Source organism: Grampus griseus (genome assembly GCF_964374135.1).
Source record: "Grampus griseus genome assembly, chromosome: 9".
Lineage (NCBI taxonomy): Eukaryota > Metazoa > Chordata > Mammalia > Artiodactyla > Delphinidae > Grampus > Grampus griseus.
In genome coordinates, this window is record NC_139003.1 from 21,877,023 (window position 1) to 21,889,301 (window position 12,279).

At 39.5% G+C, this 12,279-nt stretch overlaps 1 protein-coding gene across 3 annotated transcripts in view; it reads left to right on the forward strand.

Moving 5' to 3' along the window:
• The window catches only part of COPG2 (COPI coat complex subunit gamma 2), a 130,791-nt gene that overhangs the window by 83,143 nt on the left and 35,369 nt on the right, over positions 1 to 12,279 (forward strand). For all 3 annotated transcript variants that reach the window (XM_082662549.1, XM_082662550.1, XM_082662551.1), the window contains 8 exons: positions 1,667 to 1,762; positions 2,063 to 2,306; positions 4,649 to 4,724; positions 5,569 to 5,672; positions 6,159 to 6,284; positions 7,263 to 7,325; positions 7,788 to 7,927; positions 8,496 to 8,667. In XM_082662549.1, the coding sequence (XP_082518675.1) occupies positions 1,667 to 1,762; positions 2,063 to 2,306; positions 4,649 to 4,724; positions 5,569 to 5,672; positions 6,159 to 6,284; positions 7,263 to 7,325; positions 7,788 to 7,927; positions 8,496 to 8,667 (1,021 nt within the window). The remainder of the gene's footprint in view (positions 1 to 1,666; positions 1,763 to 2,062; positions 2,307 to 4,648; positions 4,725 to 5,568; positions 5,673 to 6,158; positions 6,285 to 7,262; positions 7,326 to 7,787; positions 7,928 to 8,495; positions 8,668 to 12,279) is intronic.

The following is a 12,279-nucleotide window of genomic DNA, read 5'->3' on the forward strand; positions in this document are numbered from 1 at the left end:
ATATTCATTTTCTAATGTTGAATCATTCTTGCATTCTTAGTATAAATTCCATTTCATCATGGCGTATTCTTTTCTTACTGTAGTGTTGGAGTCTGTTAGCTAATGTATCACTTAGAATTTTTGCATCAATGTTCATAAATGATTTCCATCTGTAATTTTTCTTTTTGTATGTATACCATCTTTATTAGGTTTATATATCAATGCTTCATAAAAGATTGTGGATGTTTTCTTTCATTTTCTATGCTCTGAAACAACATATATAGATTTGGGACTATCTGGTTGGCAGACAGTTCTCCAGTCTTCCATAAATTTCTTGCATTTCTGCACACCCGGCAAATTAGGCACTAACTGCCCTTTGTTTCCTACTGTACCAGTTTTGTCCCCTTTGTGTAGTGCAAGATCTCTTCCAGTCTCAAAAGATACAGCATCTCCCTAAAAGTAGTAAATGGCCGGTTTCCATACAGCCCTAGAAGATACAGCTAGTCCTGCCTCTAGAGCAAAAAGCAAACATGCTTATTGCCTAGTATAATAAAGGTAATGTTTCCCTTCTGAATAGAGGACTGGCATGCTTACTGCCCACTGTAAAATATTCAAGTTCCATATCTCAAAATCTCCTGTAATGCAGCCTACTGTGGGCTCAAGTATTATCTGGCCCTTTTTGCATTGTCCTATGGTAACTGGGGCTTAGGAAACTGACCCCCAAATGCTGATATCCTGGCTACTGCTTCTGCTGTCATTAAATAACTGTCTTTCATCTCTGATCCAGGATTCTTGTGTATTCTTCTAGCATCCATGAAATTGTAGCAGTCTAACCTGTTAGCTTGCAAGTAGGGTAAAATTTCACACTCTTTTTACTTCTTGACACTGGTCTTTAAAGTTGCGGTAAAAATTTCCTAGAAACCATTTTGTGAAATAGTTCTTTGGTAACTTTCTCTATTTCTTCTATGGAAATGAGTCCTTAAGCTTTTTATCTTTACTGTTCACTTTAAAATTTGTATGTGAAAATTTTAAATGTAAAATTTTAAAATATGCTCAAAGCTCATTTGCTTGGAGCAAAGGGGTGGGGTCTTTTTTTTTTAATTAATTAATTTTATTTATTTATTTTTGGCTGCACTGGGTCTTCATTGCTTGCTCGCGGGCTTTCTCTAGTTGCAGCAAGCAGGGGCTACTCTTTGTTGTGATGTGCAGGCCTCTCATTGCAGTGGCCTCTCTTGTTGCGGAGCACGGGCTTTAGGCACGCGGGCTTCCGGAGTTGTGGCACGTGGGCTCAGTAGTTGTGGCTCGCGGGCTCCAGAGCGCAGGCTCAGCAGCTGTGGTGCACAGGCCCAGCTGCTCCGCGGCATGTGGGATCTTCCTGGACCAGGGCTCGAACCCACGTCCCCTGCATTGGCAGGTGGGCTCTCAATCACTGCGCCACCAGGGAAGCCCTGGGGTCTCTTGAATACACTTCATTTTTACATTGCTTTTTATTTTCCTCTGAGGTCTCTTTTGCTTATCTTTCATGAAGAACCATTATTGTTATTTTAGTTAACTATAGTGCTTTCTTAGCTTACAGTACATAAGTAGCTAAAGTTATAAAGATGAACGTCCTTTCTGTGTTTTCCTCTAGGTGGTAGTTGTACAGTCATTATAAAGGTGCATGTCCTTTTTGTTTGTTTTTCTACAGGTGGTGGTTGTACAGGCAATTAGTGCTCTCTGTCAGAAATACCCTCGAAAGCACAGCGTCATGATGACTTTCCTCTCCAACATGCTCCGAGATGACGTAGGTGCACTACTTTTTAATCATGTGAAGTTGCTCTCTTAAATTCTTATGCCGTAGTATTTAAAGCAGCTTTCTTTATCATCTCAGTATGCATCTCAAATAGTGTGCCTAATTCTGTTTTCTGTCTTATTACTAGACATGCTATATTGCTTTGGCTTTCCCACTTGGAGGAAAAAAACGCTTTTGTTTTTTTCATAAGGGAAGGGAAATGAAATCTGAATGTTATAGCATGAGCCTTGGAGTATAAGCATTTCTCCAAAAAGTGTCCTCAGAATGAATGGCAGTTTTCTCTTTTGCCAGGGAGGCTTTGAATATAAGCGAGCCATTGTGGACTGCATAATCAGCATTGTGGAAGAGAACCCTGACAGTAAAGAGGCAGGTCTAGCCCACCTTTGTGAATTCATCGAGGACTGTGAACACACTGTTCTGGCTACTAAGATTCTACATTTGTTGGGCAAAGAGGGCCCCAGAACGCCTGTCCCCTCCAAGTATATCCGCTTTATTTTTAATAGGGTGGTACTGGAGAATGAGGCTGTCAGAGCTGGTGAGTCATTGCAACACTAATAATGGTGTAACTGCTGATCTTGTGAAATGCTTATTAACTCAAGGGGGTGGTAATGAAATTGGAAAATGAAGTTGCAACGTCTATTTGATGGTGGAATCTTGGAGCACACTTAAGCCCCAGATGTACAGCTATTGCTTTGTATTCCAATTTCCATCCTGATTTCTGCCTGTATCAGAGACAAATAACCCTTGACTTTCGGTATGACGGAAGATTATGATGGCGTCATCCATTTTTTCCGAGTTATGGCCATAAGTATGAATGTCTGTGAAATTTGTGTGTCTTTCTGCCTCTGTAGTTGTTTTTTTTTTTTTTTTTGTGGTACGCGGGCCTCTCACTGCTGTGGCCTCTCCCGTTGCGGAGCACAGGCTCCAGACGCGCAGGCTCAGCGGCCATGGCTCACAGGCCCAGCCGCTCCGCGGCATGCGGGATCCTCCTGGACTGGGGCACGAACCCGTGTCCCCTGCATTGGCAGACGGACTCTCAACCACTGCGCCACCAGGGAAGCCCTCTGTAGTTTTTAAGTGACTTTTTAAACAGGTCTTAGGGTTTTTTTTACTTCCTCCTCCCCTTAGCATGTGAACTGGTACAAATCTCCCCTGTTAAAACTATAAGCCTTCCTTTGATCCATTGTCTCTCACTAGCTACTGACCATACTCCCCCTGTTATGTAACCTTGTAGGAGCTATTACTAGCTGCCCCTATGAACTTATTCTCCATTTTCTCTTCAACTCACTATAATCTTGCTCTCTCCCTTAAAAACCTTCTGAAGCTATTTTTTTTGGAAATTACTTATAAGCTAGTTGGAAAATCAAGTTAGACACTTTAATGTTCTTACCCTTGTTCACCTCAGTCAATTTGATGTACTGTTGCCTAAACACTTCATGAAACTCTCTTCCCTTGGTTTCCACAATAGCCTGCATCTTTCCATCACTCCTCAGTCTTATTTATAGAGCTTCTGTTCCATTCCTTAAAACGTTAGTTTTCCTTAGGGGTTTGTCTTCTCAGCATACACATTCATTCTGGTGATCATTTCCAGAGCTCTGCTGATACGCTGTGGCATTGCAGTCTCTTTCGTGAACTTGTACGTCTGGCTATCTAAGGCACTTTAAATTCAACTTGAAATTCAAACTATCCCAAACGGAAATCCTCACCTATATCATCCACTCAGTTGCAAGGCTAGAACCTTACTCCATTGTTTTATAACCCCCATCTATCCTTTGGCAAAGTTCTTTCCATTCTGTCTCCTCAAAATGCATTTCTTCATTGTCTTTTTTCGTAGATTTCCTGAGGGCTGCATTAGGCTCCCATCCATTTCAGTTGCCCAACTAGTCTGACTGCTTGTAGTTTCGCCCATATCCAGTATATTATTCTCCACACTCTGCTACCAAAGTGGTCGTTAGACATAAAATCTCACAAATTTAGAGTAGTACACTCTGCTACAAATACACAGATTCATCCTGTATTTAACACCCGTTAATAATAGCCTTGAGGTTGAACCATAACCGAATTTTGTTTTGTCTCTAGTCTCTCACTTTTCTCCTGCTCTCCAGCACAGGTCTAGTGCTTCAGCCTTGCTCAGCTGTGTCCAGTCCCAGGATCTTGCCACACTTTCTTGTCTGGCCTGAGGGCCTTGGTACTTTTTATTCTCTCTCCCTCGAATGCTCTTTTCCTGCCTTTTCCCTCTGGCTAACTGTATTTGTTCTTCAGACTTTAGCTCAAGTAATAAGTGTCAACTCCTTGTCTGTCTCCTCCTTCTCCAATTGTGACTTACATTCCTTTCTCTACTCACGTAGTACCCTGGTTATAGTCCTACCATGGACTTTCTGTGCTATGTTGTAACTACCTCTTTACTTACCTGTCTTTCCCACTGGAGGACAACTCCTTGATGTCTTCTGTCTTTCTGCTTCCAGCATCTAGCACAACTCCTGACAAAGGTTAAGTAAGCAGTAAACCTCTGCTGATACAGTGACTTTTAATAATAGAGTTTTGGGTTTTGGTTTTTGTTTTTTAATGTGTGGGGCTGGTTGTTTAAGATTAGAGCTTATAAGGAGCTGGACTGGAAGATAGCTCATATAAGGAATACATATGATCCTTTTTCCTCAATGCATGGTGGGTTTTCTTACTCAGAGCTCTCTTGGGCCTGCTGATTTCTATTTATGCTTAAATGGATCAAGGAAATAAGATCAAGAAACTCACAATAAAACAATAAGAGTTTATTCCAACTGAACATGGGGAAACTCCTCTAATTTTTTTTTTTTAATGATTACTGCTTGACTCTGAGAAGCCAATATTCATGTTGTTTTGTTTTATGCTCCATTACAGCTGCTGTGAGTGCTTTGGCTAAATTTGGGGCTCAGAATGAGAATCTTCTCCCAAGTATCCTAGTACTCTTACAAAGGTAATTAAAAGAATGTCTTTTTCTTTTCTTTTCTTTTTAAAATAAGAATGCCATGTGGCTGAATAGAGAATTCCTCATTGTACCATATCAAAATGCATTGCAGGACCTAAGAGTAGAGCTGATGGAGTCAGGGCAAATGGCATTTTTCTTATTCTTCTGGTAATTTTGCATGTGCTAAGTACATGTAAAATTTGACTTCTAATTTCTCTTGCATGATTTTGAGGAAGTGACTTAAATACATGTGCCTCAATTTGTATAACAGGGGCCAACTTCAAAGAGATTCACTATGTAGAGTTGAAAATACCAGCTTTTCATGGTCTCCTTGACTCTCTATTTGATGAGGAAAAGACTTGCTTTAGCAAACACTCTGTGATTACATCTTGTAATTGAAGCAGAAAAATTACAAGCCAAAGGCTGGCTGGTTTAAATCAAATAAATTGCCATTTGAGTGATATCAATGCCTGGATTCGGAATGCTTTTTAGTATCCTTGGAAAGTATAATATTACCATTTTTAAATTATATTCGAAGTCTAAGTCTTTACCAGGGTCATGTGGTTGCAGATCCAAGAATAGACTCCAAACTGCTATCTTATGTTATTGTGTCCTTCCTAATTATTTTAATGCCTACTTATGTAGTGCTTCTGATTCATAATGACACCATTTCTTTACCAATTGAGAACAGTACCCGGTATTTGTGGAGATTTTAGGATCCACCGTTGGCTGTTGTTGAGCTCTTTTATAAAGGCAGTATCAGATGGCCTGGATCGTGTCCTTTAGGTATAGTGGTAAAGCTATTGGAAATCATTATGGTGCTGTGACATGTATTTTCTGTATCCCTGGACAGGTGTATGATGGATACTGATGATGAGGTACGGGATAGAGCCACCTTCTATCTGAATGTGCTGCAGCAGAGGCAGATGGCGCTGAATGCTACATATATCTTCAATGGTCAGTGAGAGCCAAGAATGGAGACAAGTACACTTCTGTTCCACAAATGGTGTCTGAGAAGCATATCCATGATGATTTGCATATGAGCTGGCTTCACTAGGCAAAATGCTTGGTTTCTGTCTTTGAATGCACTTCCATTTCTAGGGAGACCTAAAGTATGTAAAAGCCCAAAGAATATTGCTTTTTCCTGGTCCTCCTTGAGCTCCCTCTTGGATGGGTTTACCTTTTTTCCCTTATGCTATCATCGTTTCCATGTGTCTCCGTTGCTTTGTTTTCTGGAAGATACTTCTATTTTGTTGAAAATTCCTATGCTCTGCTCCTATGCTTCCTTGGATGAAATTATAAGAGCCTTTATTTTTTATTATTTAGGTTATAAAATCTGTGGTTATAGTTTTCTTTAGAAAGCTTAGATAAATATTACAAATCTGGGCCTATCTGGGTCCTAGGATTGGCAAGAAGTAGTGCTGAGAGTTTTCTGTTTCATAGGTCTGGCAGTCTCTGTACCAGGGATGGAGAAAGCCTTACACCAGTATACACTGGAGCCTTCAGAAAAGCCCTTTGATATGAAATCTATTCCTCTTGCTATGGCTGCTGTCTTTGAACAGAAAGCAGGTAAGGGTAACACTGTTAGTTTTTCTATGTATAAGTAGTTTTACACCAATAAAATACACTGTTAGCATATTTTCTTTAATATTTCTTTTAATGGTCACTGCTTCTAATCTTACAGAACTAAGATGGATGATACTTCTTTTTTTTTTTTCGGTACGCGGGCCTCTCACTGTTGTGGACCCTTCCGTTGCGGAGCACAGGCTCCGGACGCGCAGGCCCAGCGGCCATGGCTCACGGGCCCAGCCACTCCGCGGCATGTGGGATCTTCCCGGACCGGGGCATGAACCCGTGTCCCCTGCATCGGTAGGCAGACTCTAAACCACTGCGCCACCAAGGAAGCCCCCTGGATGATTCTTTTTAAATTAGGGTTTTAAAATTTTTTCCCTTGTTTTCTCATGAAAGCAAGAATATGAATTGTGACTCAGATTGAAATTTTTTTTTTTTAATGCTAAGTGTTACAGCGTTTGAAGTTAGTTGTCACCGTGTGTTTCAGAGCAGTAATTGTGCTGTCACCTCTTATTTTTATTTTCCGATATTAGTTAACTTCTTAATTAATTTTTCTGTTGGAGGCTTAAAAAAATAAAGGAACAAAGTGTGTAGTGGTTAGAACCAAAAATGAAAGAGCTTACGCTTTCAACATTTTCAGGTTTTTTTGTTGGTACTATATAAGTAGTTTTTCCTGTTTGAATCACGAGATTTGTTTTATAAACTGTTCCTCCTTTTAAGAGTAATTAAAAAAACATTTCGGTTCATTAAAGCAAATTTTGTATTTTTAGGACTTACTTTATTATTTCATAAAATATGTTCACTAAATACATTTTGAGTGTTCCTCCAAAAAAGATGACAGAGAACCTCCCGGTGTGATTCAGCAATAGCACCTTATGTTTATCTGCTTAACGTTTCTGTCCTCATCTCCTGTCTGCATGTTTGGCTTGCTAGTAGGAGGGAAGCTCATTTGATTGCTCATACTTGTCTTTGTAGAAATCACACTGATGGCTACTAAGCCCGAGAAGTTGGCTCCTTCCAGGCAAGACATTTTCCAAGGTATGATGATTTGATGTGTAGAAGCAGTAGCCTAGCACCCGAGGCATTGTAAGTATAATGAAGGCCACTACTTTTGTTCAATTTGATTAATTCTCAGTACGGGAGCTCGTTGTATGGCCGAATATTGATTGTCCTAGCTTACAGTTGCGGGCGCTACCTGGAGTCTGTGGGACTTTGCAATTTCCAGTTGCCAGCTTACGGAGAATGCTTTTCTTACTCTGTATCAGGGAACTCAAATTCTATGAAATTAGGAATTAAGTTTGTCTGTCTGTTTGTTGCTTTTAGTAATTGAGTGTATAAACTCTTACTTAAAAGATTATTTCACTAAAGCTTGGGGACACATTAGTTGAGTGTTCAACTATTAGTAAGACTATGGAAACTTAAAACATTTTAGACACCCAGAGTAATGTCTTCCCTGTCTTCTTACTTTCCTCCTCCTTTTCTTTCCTTTTTTCTTGATAGAACAACTGGCTGTCATTCCTGAGTTTATGAATCTAGGACCCTTGTTCAAGTCTTCTGAGCCTGTTCAACTTACAGAAGCAGAGACAGAATATTTTGTTCGTTGTATCAAGCACATGTTTACCAATCATATTGTGTTCCAGGTGAGATAAGCGCCAGAACTGGCTCCAGTAAGGGGTTTAGTGTTAATCCCCTTTTAGTTTATTTATGATTCTAGTCCCTTTTATAGAGAAGCAAATTTAGCAGCATATCTGGTTTTCTTTCCTAACTCCATAGCCGTAGAGATGTGATGGGTAGCTTTTGATGATTTAAATTTAAAAAGACATAAAACTGAAATGTCTGAAGAAGTTGGACAGCATAAAGGATAACCTGTGGAAGAAATAGTCATCATTTAATATCAGGGTAAAATAAGTGTGTCATTCCAAGAACTTGGATTTCAGTTTGGTTCTCAGACAGCTATCAGACTTCTACCATCTTGTTTGGTAGAACTCAATCTCAGGAAGGAGGAAAACACTGGTTAATATAAACAAAAAAGACCTCAAGAATAAGGTTATCCTCGTTGCCTCAGGAGAAATCTTACGGGGAGACATGCGTGGTGTTTAGAAAGTATAGAGGGTTCCAGAACTCAGTCGTGGGTTATGGGTGGGAAGGAACAACTTGCTTGCAAACAGTTCTTCTCCTTCATAACTTTCCTATTTGCTGACTTTTCAGTTTGACTGTACCAATACTCTCAATGACCAGCTACTGGAGAAAGTGACAGTGCAGGTGGAACCATCAGATTCCTATGAAGTGCTGTGTTGTATCCCAGTCCCCAGCCTACCTTATAATCAACCAGGAATATGCTACACTCTTGTTCGTTTACCTGATGATGACTCTACAGCAGGTAATAACACACAGAATGGAAGAGATATGATTAAGAGTGCATTACCACTTGAGCTCTTAAATGTCTGGACAGATGTTTGGGGTTCAAGAATTTGTTTCTTTTCCGGAATTAAATGATGGTATATTTATAAAATGAGTTACTGCTTACAGAAATACTAATTTTATAACCAAGTTTCTGAGTAAAATATGCTGGACATTTAATTGTAAAACAGAAACTGGATGTATACAGTGGTAGCCCAAAAAGGAACTCAGACTTTCTGTTGGAACAGTGTCACCACTAGTGAGGGTTCATATGCCTGATGTCTCCTATGAAGGATCATGGCCTACTTCTCCCTGATGTTTCTTTCCAGGGCATCCTAAGGACTTTTTATTTAGTAGATCCATGGCATCATAAAATATATTGTTTTTAAGGGTCCTGTAACACGAGGCAAGTGTCTAAGAGTATGTCTCAGCCTAATGAGTGGCTTAGCCAACATCTGTGTATCCACATTTGAGAAGGGCTTGTAATCTGCTTGACCTGTATGCAGTCTTGGGGGGGGGGGAGGCCTGTGAAGAACAGCCAATTGCTAGTGCCAGTGGTATTTACAAATTGGGGGTTTGAGATCTTCTAACCTATGAATGTCAAGTATTTGTTGTACTTGATTTCTTTTTCCCATTTTCCCACCTGAGTTCTTTTCTTCCCATAGTCACTGCAGAGTTTTCACAACTGTTACCCAGTTTTCACTGAAATAAGCACACACATTGCACTTACATTTTGAACAATTTTTATTACCAGTACAGGAAAAAACAATTTTTACTACTAATACAGGAAAAAACAATTTTTACTACTAATACAGGAAAAATCAGATAGAAGTTAACAAATATTGGGAAAGTTACAGAGTTACAAGAAATCGTAAAAGCACTAGTAAATAGTTATCCCTGGTCATCATTCATTACATTTGGGGCTTAACCTGTCTTCCGTTAGCCCCTCTCCCAACTCCCTTTTTAGATGTTGGTTCTGGGAGCCCCTGCCCAATCTTACCTGTGTTGGATGATAGACCAGGCTACTCAACTCTAGCACGAGGTAGATTCAAGTTGGCACCATTGCTGGGTCTGAACCCCAGGTTGTTCCCTCTGGCCCTGGGTGGACCTGCAGTTGCGGCCACCCTGGATCCATAAGCTCCTGGGTAGGAAGGCACTTTCCTATCTGGCCTCCACTATTTCTCCTTCGAGCATTAGGCCATCCAACTTTAACCTTTAATTACCTCCTTTATCCCTTTATGAGGTTTCTCTTATTCCATTCCCTTTTAGCTTCACTTTCTTTCCTGGTCTGTTTCCCTCTGGTTAGATTTGACTTATGTCCACCAGCCAGTAATTAAGCTGGCTGTACTCTTATGTAAATAAAGCTAGTCTTATTTACCCTTATTCTAAACCACTATCTGGGCCCAGTCTTAATGTAGCCCTATGGCTTCTGCCATCATCCTGGGATACACCATACTTCTTCAGTTTTTTCCAGTAGGCACCTCTCCATATTTCAAAATTCTAACCCCATTTTACTTCCCACTAAGTTTCTGTTTTTTAAGGGATGCCATTACTTCGCTACTTAATTTTGGAAGCAAAATGCTGAACTCGTTGGTTAAAGAATCAAGCTCTCCCCAATTGAGAATACTAGCTCCTCCCATTTCCCCAGGTTCACTTGGATAACTGATAACTCAGGTGCCTCACACCCCAGGGAGTGGTTCTAACAGAATACAATAAATACAATTTTACAATATCAAAATACATAAAACAACAATATTGAAATTACATAAGTTACATATAGTATAGGAGAAAACAACAACAACAGAAAACACTTCTACTAAGACAGAAAGCATAGGGAGATTTTCTTACCCCTCCTTACTATGGAGTTAATTTCTTTTTAAAGCAGATCTTACAAATTAGCCCAGAGGTTTCAACCTTTGGTCTGCTGGCTATGGACTCTTTTGCTCGATGGTTGTTAGTATTTTGTCTATAAAAATTTGTCATTTGGAGAATTTTCCTTCTTTTCTGTTAAATTCAGAGGGTTTGCTGGTTGGTGTTAAAACTTAGTTATAAACTCTTGTGATTGCATCTTGGAGAAAAGAAATGGAATTCTTCCAATGGAAGTCTCAACACTTGGACTTTTAAAATTTTGTTAGTAGTCGATTTATGTTTTACCTATCATTTACCTGCTTAAAAAAAAACTCCTTTCTATTCTTTAGTCTTTGTTAGAAACTCTAAAATTTTTAATCCATGGCCAATCCAGAGTCTTTGCTGTGCAATGAATAGAAGTGAAATACCAGGGCATAGGTGGTAATAAGAGTCTTTTCCACATGCCTTCCTTTCAGCATTTTCCCATTGCAGATATTCTGGATTTTACCAATCACCTGAAGATCTATACAGTCAATCACCTCTGCTTGTCTCATCTCAGAAAATATATTTTCCGTATAGTCACAGAAAAAAATGGAAATTCTATAGATTGTGATTTCCTTCAACTTGAAAACTGTATAGAATAGAAAGTAATGTAGGTTTTGGAGATAGATAAATTCGATTTGAATTCTGACTCTGTTACACACTGAGTGTGTAATCATAGGCAAGTTATTTGATCTCTGTAAACCTTCTAGGATTGTTGTAAGGATAAAATGAAATTAAGTAACGTGATTAGCGTGGTGCCAGACACATAGTAAATACTTAATAGATAGAGGCTATTATTGTTTCAATTCTGAAACTATCCACTTTCTCCTTTTATCCTCTTTAACAATCAAGTCTTTCACAGTTCAAAAGATACCCACCCACCCATATCCTCAGAAAGTTATTCCATCACCTGTTCTTACCTTTTCTGTATCTTTAAACTTTCCCACTCCTCCTTACTTTATAAGTATACAAAAAATCTATGCCATCTGAAAAAATTTACTTTAACTCAACATCAAGATATTACCATAACTCCTTCCCTGAAATCTTGGGCAAATTGTGGAAGAGTAATCAACATCATAAGTCTCAATTTAGTCCTACTTATCTTCCATCCTCCAACAACTACTCTTTACTGAAAAATTTCTAGAAAAGCCTTCAAGGCAGAATGCTTTCTTAGTGTCCTTTCTCATCCAGCAACGTTCCTTCCTCTGAATGTTTATTACACCAGTAACAACATATATATGCAACATTCTACAAATTTTTCCCCACTTTGGACCTCTGTAATGACTCTACCTTTTTGCTTTATTACTTACTCAGAACCATTCTAATCCCTATATTGCTTTTATTATTGAACTCTTGGTCCTCATTGCATCATTATTTCTCATTTCAACAAATTTAGATAACTCATTTAAATAGCCTTCAATAGAAAATATCCATACTAAGATCAAGTTTAACAGGACATGTATATGAGTTTCTCTTTCTGTTTTTTTTTGTTTTGTTTTTTTTGTTTTTTTTTTTTTTGCGGTACGTGGGCCTCTCACTGTTGTGGCCTCTCCCATTGCGGAGCACAGGCTCTGGATGCGCAGGCTCAGCGGCCATGGCTCACGGGCCCAGCCGCTCCGCGACACGTGGGATCTTCCCAGACCGGGGCACGAACCCGTGTCCCCTGCATTGTTAGGCGGACTCTCAACCACTGCGCCACCAG